Source organism: Molothrus aeneus, chromosome 2 (assembly GCF_037042795.1).
Source record: "Molothrus aeneus isolate 106 chromosome 2, BPBGC_Maene_1.0, whole genome shotgun sequence".
NCBI lineage: Eukaryota > Metazoa > Chordata > Aves > Passeriformes > Icteridae > Molothrus > Molothrus aeneus.
In genome coordinates this window covers 26,169,617-26,192,382 of record NC_089647.1, presented here as the reverse complement: position 1 = coordinate 26,192,382, position 22,766 = coordinate 26,169,617, and the positions used below count along the sequence as shown (strand labels likewise).

The window sequence follows — 22,766 nt, the reverse complement described above, 5'->3', positions numbered from 1 at the left end:
AGGCGGCGGGGGCGGGGGGTGTCCCCTGCAGCCCTGAGGGAGGGCGGGGGCAGAGGCTGCTCCCTCACAGAAAGCCCGAGGGGCGCAGGAGTCGCGTTGCCACTCCTACGGCGAGACCGGGATCGGGAAAGGAGGGAGAAGGAAGAGGAGGAGGAGGAAGAGGCGGGCGGAGGAGGCCGCTCCCCCTCCCCTCAGGGCGGGCCGAGCAAAGCCGGTACCGTCGGCGGCGTCGCTCCCGCCCCTTCCCGCGGCCGCGATGTCGCTGCTTCGCGGGCCGCGGCCCCGCACCGCTGGCAGGAAGGGCCCCAGAAAGGCGGCAGTAGCCAGGCGGGACTGGGATGTAAGTGCTCCCCGCTGCCGGGCGGCTTCCGCTCGGAAAAAGGCCCCGGAGCCTCCGTGCCCAGGCTGGGGGAGCCGCCGCCCTCAGCAGGCGCTGCGCCGTGGAAACGCCCGGGTTGCGTGTGGGTTGGGGCGGGCAGACACGGCGTGTGCCCGGGGACACGGCCCCTCGGGCTTCCTTGGCCCTGGCGGAGACCAGGCCTCCTGCGTCTCCTGGGGGAACGAACCCGCTCAGGTCTGGTGCAGGTCTCGCTTGTGGCGGCTGCCTCGCCGAGGGTGGAGCGCTCTGCAGCGCCATGAAAGTGCACAGCAGTATAGTGTTAGGCTAATTATACTGTAGTTTAAAAGCTGTGTTATATTTAAATAAAACTTAAAAAGAAAAGTTTGCCCTCAGTTAAGATTTTGACGTGTTTCCTGGTTCCTGTTCGTAGAGTACCGTCCGTGATTTGACAGTGCACCGTGCAACTCCTGAGGATATTGTAAGTTTAATAGAATTCACTGCTCTGTCCCTGTGGTAAGGACATTTAGCTGGTTGGCTGACATAAGAAGTGTTTACCATGCTTATGGGGATGTTTTCTGCCAATGTTTAATATCTTTTTCAAGCTTCTGAGCATGTTGTCTCTTTAGTGCTAGTTTTTTGTTTATGATACTGAGCATCCCTAGGTCCAGGAGTTAGTGTTCTTCAGTTTCCTGCTCCCACTGGGGAGCACTAGCTGCAGTTTTTATTTAAATAAATCGTGTGCCATCATAAAAGCATAAAAACATAAATGCATGAAAGGTCAGTGGATTAGTTGAAGGTCTTATCTCTGCTAGGAAGGACTGAAAGATGTGCTTTGTCTGAGGAGCCTTCTAATTCTGAAAATACTCAGTTTTAATTTAAACAATTTAACACAATTTCTTTATACTGAGTGACCTGTTGATTACAAAGTATGTGAATTCTTTGCAATAAACAGATCATGTGTATTTACATTTATTTAATTACATTGCATTTACATGTGTTTAGATGTGTATTTGCATTTTCTTGATAGCAGTAATTACCAGGATGGAAGAGGCAGTATGAGCTATTATTGTAAGTTTTTAAAGGTTTGTCAGGACAGATGATCACAGTAGCAGAGAAAGACTTGATTCCACAAATGTTTGCCTTGATAGCTTCTAGAGACTTTAGCAAGCACTCACACATTTAATTTCTTTAATTTGTATTTAAACTATATTTTTTATATATAATCTAATTGTTAGAAGAAGGGAGACACTATGTCTGGTGACTGACAATGTTAGATCAGGAAAATGCATTTTGCCTTTTTATGCACGTTACAGGTGCTAGTGTTTGGGTTTTGCCTCTCTTTGCAGCTGAGGAAACTCTTGCCAGTCAGTGGTGTAGGGCAGACAGAAATTGAGACTTTCCCTATTCACCTTTGGAACTGCTTTAAATTTGGATGGGATATGGATGGCAGTACTGATGGCATTTTACACCTGTGGATGTTTATGAGGTTGTCATTGGCACTACTGTGAAGTTAAATAACGTTCAGTGCATGAATGATAAAATCAAGAAGAGCTCACTAACAAATTTTGCTTAAGATTGATTTTTGACATGATTTCTTTTATGTTTCTGTAGCTCCGTCGCCGTGAAATACACAAATCAAAAAACAAAGCATTGGCACATCTGGAACTCCAAGAGAAAGCACTGAACAGAAAATGGAAGAAGCAAAGGCAACTGGATGCGGATTCCTTGGAGAAAAGGAAATTGGCTCTGATGCGTGAGGTGAGAGCTAAATTCGCACTTGCAGCCTGCTGCAGGTGATCTGCAGCACTCCTGGAAATCTGCTCGTGCACATGGAAGCCACAATTGCTCCTCTTGTTGGGTAACTTGATTTCATACCTGCACATGCTGTGTGTGCTGCATGCATGCAGTGGTTGGAGTAGACTGTCTGACAATCCAGCTGTTACGTGGAATTGCACATTTGACCCAGGTTGCCTGGCTGTGCCCTCTGTAATTCTGCAGGCCTCATCTGAACAGGAACTGCTTGCAGAGTTCAACTGTTGTAAAAAGTATGTGTATTCTTTGGGTTCTTATTGCCAGCTTGCCTTTTCTTCCTCATGTCTGGCATTTTTCTTTGATGCAAACATGAAGATTTCTCTATCAGGGAGGGACATTGTTTATTTAAACAGAGAAAGTGCAGTGCCAAGGGGGCTGAAAAGGTGAGGCAAGAAGTTGTTAAGGGAGGAAAATTGACACGACAATGATTGATGAGCTATGGCTGACAAGCTTGTCATCTGAGGATTGAAAAGCTTGTTCTCAGCATTCTAAAGCACTGTGACTGTAAATACATTATTGAATTTGCTTTTGGATATTGAACTGTAGGAGTAAACCTAAGCCTAGTTAACAGAGAGTAGCTGTCACTGTGAAGTGGTGGTAGATCTCCTTTTTCACATGGCAGGTCACTCTTTGCCGTGTGTTGCAAAAACTAATCTGAAAATTGGCTTTCAGACCTCTGTAGTCACTGAGAATTGTTCATGCTGGTAAAGAATGATGATGAGCAGTGTTCACTTAGCAGTCAAAATAAGCATGATCTGCTAGTTCTGTAAATGTGCAGTGGACTAACCATCACAATCTTCATTGTTTTGTCTTCTGTAATTTTTCAGAAGTCTCTTTCTGACCTCTGAGAACATTCAAGCATAGACAAGCAAATGGAAGTACTTAGAATTGAAGATCACCACCTAGTTTTCTGTTTGACCCCTGTTTCTCTGTAATCACAGTAGAATTTTTTTGTATTATGGATATTTTGCTAATTAAGCCTCAGACTTGGACTTTTGTTACTTTGGTACTTTTCTGCCAAGCATATTTCAGCAGAGTATTCAAAAAACACTGTGAACTTCTACATGACTTTCCCTAATGCAGCCTAGTTTCAACAATACTTCCATGCAGAAATAAGTTATGTGTCAGAAAAGGTAAATTAGACCATATTTTATAATATTTGGCTGGGCTACCTATTATGTGAGTTCATTCTTTTGCAGATGTGAAACTCGTGTTTAGGAAATAGTCTTCTATATTTGTTGCTGTTTCTAATGAAAATGTACTACAAATCTCACATCCTCCTGAGTGGTTTTCCCCTTTATAGTTAAGAGATTACTTTATTCAGTTTATTCTGTGTTTACTTCTGAATCAGTGAAAAGGAAGACAAAAGGAAATTATTCCAAGGAAGATGAAACAGATAGAAACACAGAGACAAAAACAAAGCAGAATAACAAAATAGATAGAGTTACCATTTTCACTTCTCCCTAACTTAAATCTTGTTAATTGCCAGGTCCTGTTGTTCAGAGTAACTGTGGAGACTCTGTGTTTTCCAGCAGAGCACCACTGAGAATTGCTTCCTTGTCTCTGTTACCTTGGTGATCTTTTAGTGCTGTGAGTGTAACTTTCTAAGCCTCTTGAATCCTGCTCAACTGCAAAAGACTCAGAGACAAAAGCTAAGAAGGTGCTGCTATTAGTGTTGTTTCTCATGTAGTTGAATGTTGAACAGACAGATACTACTAAAGAGTTACAAAATAGATAAGCAAAATTTTAATATTTTGGAGGTTTGTCTGCATGAAAATCTGAATGAAAAGATAATGAGTTTACTCTGAAACTTAGGACTGTGAATTTGCAGGTACCATACAGATTAGTCCTGTAGCAACTTATTTTTGAAAAAATGTTAGTGCATTGCACCAAGGAGTAGAGGTAAATGGTTTGCTGTAGTGGAGAGATTTCAGGATGAGTCCTGTTTATTTGCTTTGATAGCAATCTGAAACAGGAGGGAAGGTGATTTTTAATGAAATTTGTAGGTGATACTAAACTGGGACAAAGCACTCTGCTCAGTGAATTTGTCCAGGGCATGTAAATGGGCCTAAAGAGGTTACAAGATGATACCACTTCTTCTTCTCATCACAAGCAAATGTGAGCTAATCTTCCTTGGGAGCAATGCTCTAAAAATGTTCATAACATTCAGCAGGAGGGTAGAGCTTAGGAACCTGCTGATGCCAAAAAAGATCTAGTGAGGAGGGTGAAAACAAGCTAATCAGGATAACTTTTGTCTGATTATACACATCACTCTAATTTTAATTACCTTCAGGAAATGAACCCTATAAACTTTTTTGCTTTCTATATTCTTTTTCTTCTGCTGGTATGGTATATTAACTTTATCTAAAAACCTGCATTGTTTTGATGTGAAATGGCTTAATGGAAGTACTAGGTTTAGTTTGTATCAGATGTGAAAATTGAATAGTGCTCTGAAAAAGGAGATACATTAAGTGCTTGAAAGGTGAATATTCACTGACTTGCTAAATTATTATGAGAAGTCTAATTTACTGCAGTGCAATGCAAGCTCAAAAGACTAGAAAACATGGAAACTCAGATATGTAGGGATGCTTTGTGACATAACAAAGCACTTAGTAAAATAGGGGGTAGAGGAGAAACAAGTGAAATGCCATTGCCTAGAATTTTTTAATGAGGCTAAATGTAAGCCAGCAAAATTACCAATGGACATTGAAAAGAACTCTGTGGAGCTAACAGCATAGAGTACTGTGAAACCATTTCAAAACAGTTTCTTATGATTCCTGGAGCAGCAAAAATTGTCGGTCAGTTTTCAAATTTTGAGTAGGAGGGCATACATGAGCCTTTTCTCTGATGTCTTCTGAAGTACTCACAGTCTCTGGATCAGTTTGATGAACCATGGTGAAGGAGGTTGCTGACATATCTCCTCTCAGGTATTTAAGAGTATCTACCTTCTCTCCAGCTTGTGGGATATAATTCTACTAGTTTTCAATTTCCAGCTTTTTAATGAAGCCAGGCATCAGCGAGGAGCTTTAAATTGTGTTCTGCTCACAAATCCCCATCCCGAGGCAGCTCCATTTGGCTCATGGTAACTGGATGCCTCTTGCTTTGCACTCCCAAGACATCCTTCCTTAGGAGTCACCTGTTGTGATGGACTTCAAATACTAGAGAGAGACTTTGGGAGAGACAATTTGGATACAGAAGCTGTATCTTCTGGAGATTCCCAAAAAGTCTTCTGATGCCAGATGTATCCAACTGTGTTTACCTCTGTTGGAACTTTTGGTGGTATGTGGCTTAAGTTTTAGGTAGGATTTTCAGGAGGCAAGACTCAGTGAAACAACTCTGCTTCAATTGGTTTGAATATCATCAAATAATACATGTTTTTTTGGGTGTCAGATGTAGGTAAGTGATGAATTCTAGTTACTCTGAATGAAGTATGGTTTTCTGATCTATCTTATTTAGGATCTAATTGCACAATACCAACTTTACAAACGTTCTCTTGTTTGCTGTTGGCTTGGTAACTGTTTAGAGGAACAATACCAGAAAAAAAAAAAAAAAACAAAGGAAAGGATCAGTCTGCTCAGTGTTAAGTTTCCTTATGCACTGTCCTTTCAGATTCTGTCTGATCAGTACCATTTGCAAGATGTATTGGAACGATCTGGTCAGGCTGTGGCTGTGGCAAAAGACTTGCTTGAGGATGCTCCTCGTACACGAACAGGTAGCACACCTCATCGTTTGTGGTAGCCCATTTAAGATGATCTCCTTGCTTTCTGTGAATAGTCTTGCTTTGCAAAGCATTCCTTTTGACTGGTTTCATCTCATTGTCTAACATAATATAATTGATCCTGTTCGTGTTGGATGAAACACAGGTGAGGCTATCACCTCCCATGGCAGGGGAGAGTGACTGATGGCTGATTATTCCACTGTGGAATTTCACAGCATGTGCTCTGAAACACCTCTGTGCTCACCATTGCACAGCCAAGCTACTGGTCTGTGCAGAGCAGCAGTTTGAGCTGCTGCAGCAGTTCTGATTCTCACTGCTGCATGAGCTGACTCTTTGCTCTTGTATATGGTTGGAGATTTACCAGCAATATCAGCTTTTCCTTTTCTTGATTTGGCTTGTGCTGCTGGAAGGCAGGATTGGCTGTCTGTATATGAAATCTTAAACCTAGGGATTTTTCTCTGTAGGCTGCCATTCTCTTTTGTTCCTGGTCACTTTGATCCTGCAAGCTGCTTCTGCACAAGTGAATTTATGCAGGTGGGAAGGACAAAAGCTGGGTATGTGGCCCAGTGTATTAAATTAACCCTATTGTCAGTCCTTGGTTGTTGTTTAAAGTGACATCCCTGTGACCCCTTTTTTGTGAAGTACAGGAGCTTGATTTTCAGTACAAAATCCTGCAACCTAAGTAGAGACCAAGCCCTCTGTGTTCTTCCCTGTGTTGTTTAATTCCTCTAGGTTTTCCTAATGTAACAATGGCTCCTAACTGTGACCTAGAATCATCTCAAGGACCCATTGTACAAAAAAGTCATCCTCCCAGTCAGCTTTCCATCCTTAATCAATCTGTCATGGATTCCCAGGTAATGTATATTTTGTTCCATGCATACACATCCTGTGGCTTTTTTGTTTGCACAAAATAAGACTATTCAAAGATAAGAATTTCCAAGCAGAACTAAATTGATTTTTGTAGATAACATTCATAGAAGACCAGATTAAACAGAGGTGAGTTTCTTTTGTGAGACTCTGGGAATTGTGATTTTTTTTTTCTTGATTTAACTCTCAGATATGAGAAACAAATATCATTATGTCTCATAGAAGGTCTCTCACATAAGCATGCCCTCCCTTTTAAATTCTGGAATTCTCAGAAAGAGTACAATGTGATTACAGTCTAAGAGAAGAACTTCTGTGTCATTTAACTAATTGCCATATTTCAGAGTATGTCTCTGATTTACCAGTTATGTCTGCATATATGGGGACACAGCCATTTGCATCCCAGTTCACTCCACAGCCTTGATGACTCCTAGAACTTTAACTTTTAATATTTTGCATTATTTTACATTTATTCAGATTTGTTGTAAACAATTTTTAAATTGTTTCAAATTTAATTTAGTTTGACTTTGTGCTCTGTTTTCTTTTAATAACATATTGTAGTAGGAATGCTCACTGGGGTTTGATAACAGGCATGTGGTGCTCCCAGAAAACTTCCCTCTGATGAAGACCAAACAGGCTGTTGGGAGCAAAAGTGATGGTGTCATATTCCCACGGTTCTCTACTTCCATTTCCTCCTATCTTGCAAAAATATCTGTAATTTGAGTTGTGGTACTTCTATGTTAGGTATTTTGGTGTGGCATTTGTTTTTCCATTTTTTAATATGAGGAGTGAATTGCAGCACCTTTGTAAGCTGTGTCACTGGATGCATGCTGCAGAATAAGCTGAAATTTTTAAAAGGAACATGTACTGATTGTGTGCCAAGCTTCTGTGAGTTCTTATTTGTCTATGAAAATCACATTTAAAGGCTATCTGGTGAAACCTACCCAGCAGCTCAGAAACCTGGTAGTTTGAGGAACCCTAATTCCACATTTGGTTATTTGCACTTGGCTATAAATGTAGTACATAGGATTGTATTTTGTTCCGGTTGTATTTTACATACTATAAATGTAATTTTGCAGGTCTCATTATGAAGTTGTTTAGCTTGTAATGTCAAATAATTGAAATGTTACAAATTGTATGGATTCAAGTTGCTTTTCCATATTTTGCCTGCTGTATTTCTGTTTTGGTACAGCCTTAACAGCTTTTATTTTATCCTCTAGTTTGCATGGGTTTTCATTTTTAATATAAATCGTACAAAGAAAATATTGGTTATTGAATTAGTCACTTGCTGTGTTATTTTCAGAGACAATTGTCAGTATCAGTGTTTCTTAGGGACTAAAGTCCCCCAGAACTTCCTACAAAGGGGTGTGGATTTTTTTTTCTTTTTTTTTCTTTTTTTTTTTTTCTCTTTTTTTTTCTTTTTTTTTCTTTTTTTTTTTTTTTTTTTTTTTTTTTTTTTTTTTTTTGTGGTATTTTTATTTTAAGCAAGTTTTTTTTTTGGGGGGGGGGGAAGATTAAAACAAATGTTGTTGGTTTTTTTTATTGAAACATTTCCATAAAATTGGTCTAACTTCTTCTGAATTCTGTTTTGTTTTCTTTGTTGTCTCTTGAGAAGCCTCTTGATGAGGAGGAGGAGGAAGCATTATCAGAAGATGGACACCATGATGTTTTGGCTTTCAAATCCAGGATCAATTCTGACAGGTCAGTACAAATACAGGTTTCCACCTGCTTGACACTGGAAACAGGTGGAGTCAAAAGGGTGTTGAATGGGCATAGTTAAGTTAGTTCTTCTCTTCCCCTTTGCCTTCCTTTCCTGATCTCAGAATTCCAGGGAAAGGCCTTGTTGTAGCACTGAGACTGGGAATGAAAGTGAGCAGGGAACTCACCGGAGCAATTGCAGATAATTTTAGGAGCTCTGTAAAGACAGATAATGTGGAATCATGCCATTGTCCTGTTACAAGTCACTGTTACTCTTGTTTTGAATGTAGGCTGCTTCGGTTGTTGAGAAAAGAAAATTCCTTGGTGAATTCTCCGTTGTGGGCTGAAAAGGGTGTGAGAAAAACCACCTTATCACAGGAATCAAATGTGCCTCGTACTCCAACAACTGTTTCCCCTTCATTGGACCAGTCAGGTTGGGTTTGCCAAATCACAGCAAGGTTGTTGAGCTGTTCATAGGATCCTCTCTGGAGTTCCTTTCCTGGGTGGGGGTCTGAGACAGAAACGTATGCTAATTTGACTCAGGTTATTTTCAGACTAAAAAGCCATCTCTTATCATAAAATTACTCTAGACCATAGTACTATTAAGGACATGCCTGAAATATTTCGCATGTACTTTTTTTTCTTTGTTTTGTGTTTAAATCAGCCCTCAATGCTACCAGTGTAATCAAGAGAACCCATTCAAGACTTCGGAATGAAGATGAAGAAGAGTTTGTAGACTCCATTGACACTGTGAGACAAGTGCTGAACCCAAACTCAGGGAAACAAAAGCAAATTGCAGCAAAGAGTTAAGTACTTCTAAAAATAAAATACCCTTTGTCCAAGGTCCTTAATGTTGTAAGAAAATGTGGGTTGGAAGGGATTTTTGGGAGTCATTGCAGGGCTAACACCAAAGTTTGATGAGGGGGTCCTTGAGTCTTGAGCATATCTGAGGCTGGGTGTTCCACAGCTCCTTGTCTGGTGTACTTCCCTGTGTTCTGCAGGTTCATTGGCAAAGCTGAGTCCATGGTTATTTGGGAACCATAAAAACAGCCCTTGGAGGCTGCCCATTACTTTGCTGCCCATGGAGTCCTCTCCTGTGCAGGACTTGTCTAGCTCTGATCCAGATTTGTGTTCTGTGCTGCACAGATTAAGGATGCATTTCAGTCCCCGTATTCTGTGTGTTTGTATGAGGGGACTGGCATCAGTTGCAAGCTGTAACATGAAAGGGGAGTTGTTTACTGAGTATGAGAAAGCAGCTGATGTTTTTCATTAGCAAACTATTTTCCATGCATTTAACTGGAAAGGAGAAAAGTACAAACAGGTGTATCCAAGATAAAAGCATCAGTCAGTTGTCCTTGAGAGGTACTACTGTGGCAGCAAAAAATGTGGTTTTTAGGATCTGAAAATAGCTGGAATAACTGGGGGACATTCTTTGATGATCTGTTTCATCTTATGGCAAGAGAGGGCATTTCCTTTGATTTACTTCAATAAACAATGCAATTTCATTGGTACTGTGAAGATCTCTATACAAGTTGAAATTCCAGTGACCCCTTTTTCTTCCCCTTCAGTGAAAAGAAACCAAGCTGAACAGAACTCTGCAAGACAGAAGAGAGGTGATTCTCCAGCTAATTTAATCCAGACTGACACTCAGAGGGACAACAAATCTGGCCTAGATGTTCTCAGCCACATGATCCAGGAAGTAGAGCATGAACTGGAGGAATATGAGCGATGTACAGGCCGTGAGGTCCCAAAAAAACAGAGAGGTGAAGGCCTGTCTGGGTTTACTCTGTCACTGGTGAACGCTCTCTGTCGCTTGATGCGCTACCTCAAAGAGGTGAGAGACTCAGAACGGCTCCTGGAGACTGAATGAAGAAGGGTGTGAAGTTATTTCACAGATGGGAACTTTGGTCTTTTCTGGCTTCCAAGCATTTTACATTGAACTCTGATTATCATTGCGTATTACTAGGTTTGCATGCAATTAGCAGTTAAGGCTTTTGGTTTGTTGGGAACTGGTTTGTTAGGAATTGGTATCCCTAGTGAAAATGGAGGAGTTGACTGCAGTGAAAGTCTCTCAGTGTCTAAGGGCAGAAAATACCAATTAAAGTAATTTTAAATTTGTTATTTACATATACTCAGAGTTGTAGCAGGGTTATAACTACAGCACTGTTTGCAAATTTATTTTCTTCCTTCGCCTCCCCAAGGTGATGCTGTTGTCACCAGAGCAGTGGACCCAAATCCCCTATTTTCTTTGAGGGATTCTGTAGTCCTCTTTTACTATCCAGGACAGAAACTTTACCTTAAGCAAGAATGACCTGAAGTGCTCACTGTAACAATGCAAAGATGGGAATTAATGGAATTTCATAAAGAAGATCACCTGCGTGCCATGTAGAAGCTTTTTTTAAGAAAAGGGGGGGGGGAAAAAGTGTGTTCCAATTCATCTGTATCCCAGAGCTATCAAGAGGCAGCAAGGCCTCACAGATCATTTGGTCTATGTGACATTTTAAACCAGACTATGACACTTCCTGCACTCTTAATAGGTACAGCAGAATATATTAGCTAAATGCTAATTCTCTATTTCATAGCAAAGGTAATAGATTTCTAATGAGTGTGGAACTCTCTTATTTTGGTTCCTTTTCAGAGTGTATAATAATTGAAACAGGGAAACCCATCGTATTTAAAATTTTTTTTTTCTCTTACCAGATGTATAGTAATCTTTGTATTACTCTGTATTTAATCTGTATGGAAGAATTTACTTTGATTGAGTCCTGGAAGTAAATAGTAAATAATCAATCCAAGAGAGAAAAGCAGCTGCCATCAGAAGACAGACTTCAGCTGAGAAAGTCTTCTGTTTTAAAAAAAAGTTAATAATGCTTGGTTTTTCTTAAAATTGTAATACCAAAGCATGGAATTAAATTTGGTTCTTTTGCAGTTATAAGGAAGGATCTTAGAATTTCAGTAGATTGTTTTCTGTTCATTAGGAATACATCAATTTAATAGCATCCAGTTTGTGTTATAAATGTAATTGCAGTTATAATCCTATTTAGATTGTCTTTAATTTTTCTACAGAAATGAGTTATTCCTGAGCCTCAGACATCTTCCAAAGCTACTCTCATAATTTTTCTTGTTACCATTCCATCCTTCCAGAAGTTGATTGTTTGCATAATTGTCTGCCACACACACAAATTTACCACCTAAATTCTTTAGTAAGCAATATTACAAAGTCACTCAAGCTGCATAATGTGGTTAATTGTATTCAGGCTTGCTTGAGATAGATACTGCATTCAGATTCTAAAGTAACTTTTCTCCTTTTCAGGGAGGTTTAATTAGTTATAATTTGAGAATTTGCGGGGAAGAAGACCAGCTTGTCTTGAGTGTTTCATAAAACCTGGTCCCTGTGATGCCAGACATAGATCAAGCACTTGAGTGCACCATCTGTCTTGCCTTGCCAACAGAGTTAGCAGAATTCCAATGCCTGAATTGTAACTGGCAGTGCTTTTGAAGAACATGACTTTGCAGGGGACATTTAGAAAGCCCCTGATTTTATTTAGACAGTCAGTCCTCATGAGATTTCAAAACTTTTAGAGATTCCCTTCCTGTCCTTCCAGTTTTGCTGCAGAAAATCAGAAGGATTGCAAAAAAGGATGTTGCCTAATTTATTCTCAAAATTGTATCTAAAAAGTAGGAAGAGAAACTGGAATTCAGGAATCTTCCATGAAAGTGTTTTTATTACCTGATTAACAAACCAACACCTATAAGAAGGAAATAGTGACTATGGAAGAGGCTAGAGAAAAAGAAACTTCTGAAATCTTTGCAAAACCATATGAAATTCTTAAAGGGAAATGGATAAATCTGACTTGGTATCTAAACTAATTTTTAGATCACCTTCCAAGTGTTAAAATTAATCATTCCCTACTCACCCTCATTCTGCTGAGAAAGCTGTTTCTTTGCCAGACCCACAAAGAGGATGGGCATATTCCCTGAATCTGTGCTGCTCTGTTCTCCCTGTCTGCTGCATGTTCTGGTGCAGTGTTAAAGCTCATGTGATCAGAGCCACACTGGCACTGGGCTGGGATGAAAATATTTCTTCCAGGGTATACTAGACCTAAATCCTATCTGAGGATAGGAATAGATGTTACCCTGATGGTTTCTGTTTGCATAAATATAACACAGAACTGCTTGCAAGCTTTTCCTCCAAGACTAGGTTAGTGCTGTGTAGGATTAGTAGATACAGTAGCTCATCCAGATGATCTAAGGCATCAGAAGCTTCTACCTGGGTAGAAGTGCTTCTTTTGTGCTGTCTGATTTCTGAAAAGAGAGAACCAGGTGCAGGATTTTTTATCCATTTTCTGAGCCAGCATGCTTCACTTGGTTCAATACAAAAAACCCTGTTCTCTCTTCCCTTCTGGAAGGGAAACAGAAAATTGATGGTTTGCCTTTCATATACTTAAGGGAGGTGTATCTGCCTGTCTTTGTCTAGTGGCAGAATCTGTGAGTTATTCTCAAAAATATTCATTTATTCATTCACATCATGTGTATGCAGAGCTGTTTGGTTATCATACTTTTGAAACCCTCTAGAACTTTTTCTCTCTGATGGAAAACATTAGAAAGCAAGTTCTCCTTTACTTAGTCAAATTTGTCTTCATTAATGAATTAGGGAAACTAAAGATTAGGCATAAGTAGCATGGGAAACTGACAAGCATCAGCACACCTGGAATTATTTGATTCCTGCATGAAGAGTCAGTGACTTAAGAAGCTGTATCTGTGCAGAGAGAAAATGCTTTTAGTTACATCCTGTAAAAGCTGTAAAGGCAGAAGAGGAAGGATATCTAGGATTCCCTACAGTGTCCTGGAGGATCAAAGACAAACAGTAAGCTCTCTGGCAGTTCTCAAGGCCAGACAATTTGATTTTATCCTGAAAGTAATGAAGTTTAGCAATAGTGGGAAGAGCTGTTACATTATGATGTCATCATGACTCATTCCTGTTTTCAAATGAGTCTGTATTGGTTTATAGTAAGTTTTCAATTTTTTTCTCCATCTTTAGGCTGAAATGCAGCTGCATGAGAAAGAGATGATTAGGCAGCAGCAGAAGGAGATGTTGAATGAGCACAGAGAACTGATTGATGCTCTGACTGCTGAGGTTCTTCAAGTAAGGGAAGAAAACATTACTATGCAGGTACTGAGCCCTCCTTGCTTCTTACCCATCAGGATTGTGTTAGAATTCTGAGCTCTGTTCTGGAAATTTTCACCATAAACAGAAGGAAAGTGATTAAATTGAGTGAGGAGCCTGAGAATTACAGTAGCAGGTACGGGTATGAAATATTTGGAAAGTCATTTATTTATGTTTATTTAACTTCAAAGCCTGAGAAAGTGCTGGTTCTGTGAAACTGACCTTTACTTTATCTATCTAAAAGTTTAGGCATCTTCCTTCACGCTTCTATACTGTTAACACTACTGGAGCAATGAGTAGATGTAATACTACATTTTCCTTTTTTGGGGTTCCAGTGGAGGTAGATTTGATCAGTGGCTACATTTGGGAATGATGCAATTAAGAAACCTTAGAGAGGAAGTAATGTCATGAGTAAGAAAGGCAAAACAAATGATTTATAAATGAGAAACATGGAGACAATAATATTTAATTCTCACTGGAATCCTGCAAAATCATGCAGTAGTATTAAGAGGCCAAATTTCTTCTCAGGACTTCTTGTAGTATAGAGTTTTCTAATTTACGTTGGTAGAACACAAATTCCTGTAATCCTGTATATGTTTTTTTTTTCCTCCTTCAGAAGAAACTTCAGCAATACATGACAGTAACAGATGAAAAGCTGATGTGTCTCACACAAGCATTTAAGGGCCTCCCTTTGGTAGAACCTGAAAGAGAACAAAGTTCAAAACATTTGGGAATTGCAAGCAGAGGCCCAGCAAACAGCCAAGGTATGTACAATGAAGGATGAAAGAGGAGTGGTTAGTTTATCCCTGTAGTGGAAAATCTGGTATTTGACAGATGCCTGCTTGCACAAATTCCTCTTGCAGAAGTGTGAATGTCACTTCTGTAAATTCACAGGCCCTAGGTACTGCTCTCAGCACAAGCAAAGCAGGAGAGTAGCATTCCCCCATTAATGTGGCTTCTAAAGTCAGTTTCTTTCTGAGGCTCCTAAAAGAACCCCAGAAACCCAAAGAAGTCAAACCCCACAGAATCAGGATCTCAGCTTTCTGTTGCTGAGCAGCCTGGCAGTCTGAGATTGGTTCTTCCATGAGACACTGGAGGTCGCTGCTGGCCAGAGCAGCAGCAGCTGAGGCCGGGAACCAGCCAGTCAGAGAGGTGTCACTTGGTGTTTGTGGGTGGGTGAGGGCAGTGACCAGCTGAGTGATGTGAGACATGGAGACAGGCTGAGCTGAGCCAGTAGATGGGTGGCCAAACTAGCCAAACAGGATTCACCTTGGACTGTTAACCACCTTTCACACTGAGTTCCCTCCCAGCTGTCTTTCCTGGTCAGTTGTTTAAATGATTGCTTTTGCTCCCAAGGTCAGTAACTTCTTGTGAATCCCAGGATTTCTCAGAGTTACTTGTATTCCATAGTTAAATGTTGGTTTTGTGAAACTTTCTGTAGCTAAAAGTTTTCTTCCTGGAAAGATTTTCTTCTTCAGAAGAAGCCAAATACCAGATCCTTTTTCATGTGATTGACCCAGGCCTTGTAAAAGCAAACCAAAGGAAACCACCCCCAAGATATAAAACCCAGTCAGAAAAGCACCCCTCAATAAACCCCCAACCTAACACCCAAGCCTTCACATTCATCAGTTCTGCAGCACTAGGATTTTCAAATCTTTTCCTTATTTTCCTTAGTTAAAGGAAGAATAATTTCTTTCTTTTTTTTTAACTGAAGAGACCTCTCATTTGAATTAAATGATAGTAAGATCAGCAGAGCTCAAAAAAGCTTTGAATTGTCTTCTAACAGCATTGTTGCCATCAAATTTATAATATGGGGGATTAGGACAAGTGCATAAGTCTGATTTTTTTCAAGAGAATGTTGCCAAATGCAGCTCAGATAATTCAAGCCATGTATCTGTAAGTCTTGTGCATGAGCTACAAACAGATTTCATGCCACTGTCCTGAAATTGAGACTATGTGTAAGAGTTCTTGCTCTTATGGCCAGTAAAAAATTTCTAATTTGCTTGAGTGAAAGACTTCTGTACCTGGACATCAGAGAAAGGTGTAGAACATACTCTACTCTTGTCTGTCTTTTCAGGTGTCTGAACATAGGAGTTGTTACTGATATTTTTCCTATACTGCTATTTCACTATAAGTAGTTTTTGTTCCTTTTTTTGTTTGGTTGGTTTGTTTTGTTCATTTGTTTAACTTTTATCCCTGCTGTCTTTTTCTTTAGAAAAACCTGATATGACCTACCCTGAGCCCAGGACTGAAGTAGGCAATAGGGAAAATATGCTGAAATTTCCACAGGAAGAACTTCCTTTCACATATCACCCAGGGCCAGGTGCCTCAAGTGATATGAGACCTGGTAGAAGCTTCCCAGCTCACATCTTCCAGCCAGCTGTGCTGTTGTCCCCACCACAGCAGAAAAGCAGCCAGGAATTGTCTTCCCTCCAGAATGGTGAGATCTCTCTGACTGCAGAAGACTTAGGAGTTTGTGTTGTCTGTTACTGTTTCAATCTCACACTACCTTGAAGATGCATTTTACATGGAAAATTTTTTATCTGTATGCCTAGACAAATTGGCCCAATAGCTGGAATATCCTACTGCTGCACCCAGATATGCATTTCCTTTGTTGCTGTGCTTGTTGCTAGACAGCCTTTACACTTCCTGTTTTCCATCTGCTGACAGCAGTCCTGCCAGTGGCAATCTAGACTGACATTTTATTCTGTACTCATTTTGATTATCATATCTGTGATTGCTGAAGCTCTTTGTCAGTGACCTACAGCACATCATTTCAGATTTCCATCTGCTGATGGTGTAATCCAGCCTCCATCACCTTCAATGGTGAGACCACAGAAGCCTGGAACGTCTGGTTCTGCAATGTTGCAGACACAATAGGATATCTGTAGGCTGTGTGCTCCTGCTTTGAGCCAATCCTCCCAGCAAAGGGGTTTTTGGAACCTGTGGGAGCCAGGTTCCCGTTGGGTTTCATTCCATACGCAGGAAATGGTTGAGGAAATTTTGGGTGAAATTCTGTTGCCAGATAACCAGGTAGCTCAGTCTTGTCTCAGTATCCATAGCTCAGTTCTGGTTCATGGGAGGAAGAAAGTTCATCAGGGTGATTAGGGAAGGTGTTTCTCATTTATCCTCACTGAAGTGAGCAGGAGGAAGCACTCTGTGATTCTAAAACTGAGCTGTTTCCTGCTGCAATTGTCACTGAAAGCACATGTATCCCACTGGACATGCCAGGGCCCTGAATAACACCCTTGTTGAGAGGCAGTACATCCATGGCCAGATTGATGGTGGCTGGCAAGAAGGAGGGTGCTGGAATGGGTTTTGGTGTTTTTCTCCTTTTTCCTCCCTTTCAACTGTTGTTTTGTAAGCCTTTTCCAAGTCATAAAAATAACCAAAAGTTTTGATTTTTAAGGACTTGGCTGGGCGATTGGAAGTTTATATCTAGTTCTGCCACTTGGTGGGCTGCTGTACTGTGAGGAGGTACATAAACAATCTGGAGGAAATCAACTAAAAGTCTTGATCTACAAAAAGCAATGTCTGGTTTCAATCCTATTGAGAACTGTCAGATGTCTTCTGTCATTTGAAACAGCAATGCAGAACTGTATTCCAAGATTTCTCTAAAATATATTGTTCCTCTCTTAAGACTGATGCTAAGTGGCCCAACAAATGTTAAACTTAATGTTTCTTTTTGCTCATAGCTTCATAAAACACACCTGAGTGTAATTTTTTAAGTGTTCATCTCTGCTCAAGAGGCAAAAACTAAAGCTTGTGAAGGAATGGCTATTTGGTGTATGAAGCATAGGAAATCTGGTTTTGGTCACTGAAGTCAAGTTGGGCTTAGCATGTAGCAGCAGACAGTGCTGTAACTGTAGTCATGTTTCTGTGGTGTGTTATCTCTTTACTGATGATGACCACAAAAAAATACCTTACTACTTTTGTTGGCCACACTGCTTCCTCTTTAGGGGCTAAGTAGTTATTTTATTATCATACCAAATTCTTGTATTTTTGTTTCAGTATCCTAAAGTATCCTAAGTTTTGTTAATAACGCAATATCAGAACTGAAACAAAATAAATATCAGAACTGAAACAAAATCTTAGTTTATCAGGTAAGGTAACTGAATTTTGGAAAATGGAGGACTAACTAAGAAATAGTATTTAATCTGTCAGCTAAGAAATTTGAAACAATGTATCTTCTTAGTGACTACTCTGTCAATCTCAAATTAAATAATTTAAATGTAAGACTGTTTGCAATAGGAAATACTCACCTAGTGAGTTCTTACAGCAAGATATTGCATAGAGTGGTTTTGATCACTACCATAACACCATTCAGGCCAGATGCTACAATTCAAATTCCTGCTTGATTATTGGTAACCTGATGCAGTAAAGTCACTGTTGGCCTCCTCAGTGAGGATCTTGTGTCACTGTCCTCACTGTTCCTTTATTTTGTGTTTGTAGTGTTGGCAGCCATTTCCCAGTCTACTGAAAGAGAGCCATGCAAGGAAAGGAGCTCGCCTTCCTCGCTGAGGACACAGAGCACAGCTGAGAACTGCCCCATCTCTCAAAGACAACCAGTTCCTCCTGCAGATAAAGACTTGGAGAGTTCCCATGAGAAAACCAATCTGTCCTGCCCAGGTGACACTGGAAAAAGCAGCACAGCTGAAGAGTTTCTTCGAAATGGTGATCTGCTGGGACAGATAGCTGAGCTCACACGGCAGAATGCTCTAATTAAAGCTCAACTGAGCAAATTCAGAGGTGTCCCTGGAGACAAAAGTGATTGTCTGCATCAGCCAGGCCTGACACAAAATGCAGATCCTAGTCCAGGCTCTTCACAAGGACAGGTCAGAATTTAGCAGGAAAGGAAGGCTGGATCTCCTTTCTGCTGATCTGCTTTCCCATAGTTTACTGGTGCTTCTTTGTCTTTCATGTTGTCACTTACTATTTGCTTGCTTAGAGACTTGTTATTTTTATTATTATTCCATGAGCAAATCAGCAGCAGTTTCTCATATTGGGCCTATGTTGTACATGGGTTCTGAAGAAGGTTATAAGGTTATGCTGCAAAAAGAGGTGGTGTTGCAATGTGATCCAAGCTCTTGCAGTTTGGATACTGTTAGCAGTGAAAGCACTGCACCAGCCCACAGCTTCTTGTCAAGCTTGTAAAATGCATACTTAAAGCCATGTCATACACCTCTGCTACTCTGACCCAAAAGCAGGTGAGATTTGAAGTTAGTGCAAATACATCTTTTGCAAATGTTTGATCATAGTGTATGTGCTTGTTGGGTCTGTCTTGTCAGTCCTCTTCTATGGAAATCCCAAAGTTTTTGGGAAAGGGAGACTTGGAAGGCTTCAGTTTAAGTGGAAAAAATTAACCTGCAACTAAGCAGTTACTCAGTAGGATCCCAGCGAGTGAAGTTCACATCACAAAAACATCCCTGCCCTTGCTATTGTCTTTAGTTCTATCACAGTGGCTGGTTGACTGCTAAATTAAGGATCCTGAAGATTTTTAATTTCTTCATTTAAATGTAGGCTGAGAGTGTTGTCACTTTCAGTTTGGGTTATGTTGTGTAGTATTTAGTCATTTGGTAGTACATGGTGATGCAAACTCTTAGTGAGTGTTGTTTTTGTGGAAGCAATTAGTGACAGGGACGGGAAGAGGTCAAAAAAATCAAAATCTGGCTTAAAGATGAGTTCCAGGACACTTCTGTTAGAAACCTGCTTTTGCTTCTCCACACCCTCCTGAATGTGTCTCTGATTAAGTACATTCTTAATTGTAGTTAATTGCTGGGTGTTTATTGGTTTTGGTTTGGTTTGGTGGTTTGTTTGGGTTTGGTGGGGTTTTCTTTGCAGGGGGGCAGTTGTTTTTTGGGGGATTTTTTGTGGTTTAGGGGAGGTTTTTTTGGGTGGGGGCTTGGTTTTTTTTTTTTTCTTTCTCAAATTATATGGACAACAGCTATATTTTTCCTACTTGAGGGAAGATCAGTATAAAATATTGTAATGTTTAATCAGTTGAGGACTTAGATACAGGACAGTAAAAGGGCCAAAATCAGATTTTTCACAGAACTGCTGCATAATTATATTCACTTTCAGTTTGAAAACAAAATGCATAGAAGTACTTTAAATATATTGTATGCCCTCCTTTAGGGTAAAAATTGTAAATATTTCATTGGAAGTAATTATCCCATTATCCAAGTAGAGTCATCTCATGGTATCAAGGAGCTTGGAGGAAAGGATAGCGGAGCTGAATCGCCAGAGTACAGAAGCACGGGATAAACTGTTGCAGTTGATAGACCAGCAGAAATCAGCTGCTGCTGACATGGTCCCTCCAATGCTGTCTCCTGTTCAACCCCCATCCCTGAATTACACTGGTAAGTACCCAGCTTCAGGAGAAACAAAACTAGTCAGACAGTGTTTTTCTCCTTTGGCGAGTCCTTATCTTCCTGGATCAGTGGTTGTGGTCAGAATTACACTTGCTGTTAATGCTTTTGTGGTACAAACACCTCTTACTTCAGAGAGCTAAAAACATATCAGCTAAACCTCTGCTGAAGTTAGCTTAGTAATTAGTCTGCTACAAGTACTGTGCTTCAAGTTAAACCTGATCTTTGCTGTGTCTGAAGAACAGGTGCTACATTTGGACATTAGTAGGAACTTCTTCACAGAAAGGGTTGTCAGGCATTGGAATGGGCTGCACAGGGAGATGGTAGAGTCACCATCCCTGGAAGTGCTTAGGGAAAGACTGGATGTGACACACAGACAGTGCCTTGGTCTGTTTGACAAGGTGGTGTTCAAAGGTTGGAGTTGATCTCTGATGTATTTTTCAACTTAATTAATTCTGTGATAATCTCTGGTGGTCAGCACTGGGTTTTTTAATCAGTCCTCTGTTGTGCAGAATCTTGGGTGAAAAAGACTAAAGTATTGACATCAGGCTTCTAAAACTTATGGCAGAGTGGTCATCCTATTATCAACCTCATTTTAATTTTTGTCTTTTGGGTAGTCTTTCCATCAGACTGTCTTGCTGAGTTGCTGCCTGTGCTAATAGAAAGGAGCTTCCAGTCATGTAATGAGGTAGTTTAGCTTAGAGAATATACTTGCTGGTTCAAGATTCATAGATTAGCTGCCATATGTAACTGTAAAAAAAGATTACTTTGCAGGAGGTCAGGGCTGCTTTATCTTTTCATGGAATTGTTGTCATTACAAGCAGAACTGCATGTGACCATGTACACATGCTCTGTGTGAGACACCTGTCCTTTCCCCTTAGAAACCAGAGAGGATGTACAAAGGGGGAAGGACTTAGAGAGAGGAAGAAGGGGGAGGAGGGAGCAGCGTGTGGGCATTTGCATGCAGGTGCCTTTGCAGTGACTCCTGGGTTGGTTGTTTGGCTGTTTTAATGTAAATTCAGCACAATAAGTAAAATCTTAAAGCAACAAAGGTGAGAGATAAGAAGTCTCTAAGCCTGTAATTGCCAAAAAACACAGAAAATTTAACTGTGGAAGAGTCATTCTATATATGTGAGCATTGTCTGTTAGTTGATCTGAGTCTCTGTCATTGTCAGTCATTTTCAGAAAGTGTGTGTGAGGTTGATGTTTGACCTGACGTTTTGTTTCTGGTCTGTGTATCTGTGCAATTGGGAAGAGGTTGTAATGCCTCTGGAAAAAAACAGTAAAACAAAATGAATGTTGTGCAATGTTGCTGTGTTCTCATCAGAATCAAACAATTATTTATCACGTAGAAAATGCAAGGAGGACAGTTGAAGTGTCTGTTCCCATGGCAGTGGCTATGGACAGCTCCAAGGATGACAGTGTTCCCCATGCCAGTATGACCAGTATAAGAAGGTAAAAGTTCACCCTTTACTATTTCATATTTTTAGTATCCTAATTACCCACACGCAGAAATTGAACACAATGGAGAAATTGCCATATGGTTTTTTGGCTTTGTGGATTTTCCCTTACTTTCTCACATTAAATTCTGCAAGTGGGACAAAGGTCTAATAGCTTTTTCACAACTTCCTATGTTTGTATTTAAAATATGCGCAATCTGGCACAAGACAGATGACATGTGTTGTTGAAGACTGCTGATGAGGGGTCCTAACTCAGGATCAGAGATAATATTCTAGTAGTCACTTCCATTTTTCACTTTTTAAATCTTATTTTGAATATTTCCAGGACTGTAGGAGACTCCAGCAAACCTTTAAGTGCAACATCAGAAAGTGCCAAATTAACTTCTGTCAGCCAAAGACCAAAGGTGAGACTGAAAAATCTTAACCTGAAAATTTTATGTTGTCATAAAAGGGAAAAGATAATCGTAAGATGGGTGAAGGGAGGCGAGCTCTGTCCTGTTTTAAATATCCCAAGGCTATTATCAGTCAGTTAGTGGCAGATTGGATTACAGACCATTATTGGTAAGATGAGACTTGAGAACTAGTGACATTCATTATTTTCTGCCACAAAGTTGTTTGTAAGTAACCCTTTTCTGCTGTGGCATCTTTGTGTGTTAGAACTGGAAACCTTTCAAAGTCTTTCCCTGGTGGCTCCAGAGAATCTCAAGCCATGATTATGATGTAGTGGTAGAGCCACAGTCAAGAGGCAAGCAAGCTCTTCCCTAGCTGTTGCACAAGTCAGTTGCTGAAGGATGAGTAAATCCAAATGTAAAGAGAGCCACAATCTATATTTCTGACTCCTGATGTGCAAAGAAAAGGATAGCCTGTGGTGAAATGCTTTTACAGGGAGATCTGCAGTGGTACAGACTGATAAACCAGTCATAAGAACTGTTTATAGGCTTGAAAGCAACCATGAGGACATACCAATAACCTGTTTCCTGGTGTCCAAAATAAACTAAATTAGGCCTGAGAGAACAGAGTTAGGGTCCAGGACTTGCTATCCTGACAGCAAACTATACATCCCTAGAAGGGAAATTTGAAATTATTAAGGTATATGTGGCTTGAAGTAGGTGGTGTGATTCCCTCCATGGTGCCAATGGCAGACAACAGTCCTAACACAGGTCTATGGGAAGTTTACTGTATATGAATCTCTACTGGTTTCTTCTTTTACAGGTAGAAAAGCAAAAAGAAGAAGGATGGTTTGCATTGTCAATGCACGTTATGTAAAGGAAGCTGAGCTCAAGTCCTGTATTTTTTAAATATTTTTTATTAACTACAAATAAATCACAATCTCTCTACA

The 22,766-nt window shown here is 40.2% G+C and overlaps 1 protein-coding gene across 1 annotated transcript; it reads left to right on the top strand.

Moving 5' to 3' along the window:
* The first annotated feature begins 215 nt into the window (after positions 1–215).
* Positions 216–22,766, top strand: SPICE1 (spindle and centriole associated protein 1). Its single transcript, XM_066572131.1, has 17 exons — positions 216–340; positions 771–818; positions 1,952–2,098; positions 5,762–5,864; positions 6,603–6,724; positions 8,350–8,435; positions 8,723–8,865; positions 9,097–9,237; positions 10,001–10,266; positions 13,474–13,605; positions 14,216–14,363; positions 15,815–16,039; positions 18,052–18,434; positions 19,787–19,958; positions 21,320–21,422; positions 21,753–21,831; positions 22,640–22,766. Exons 1-17 carry the CDS (start codon positions 257–259, stop codon positions 22,691–22,693), a joined length of 2,436 nt encoding a protein of 811 aa, XP_066428228.1. The 5' UTR covers positions 216–256; the 3' UTR covers positions 22,694–22,766.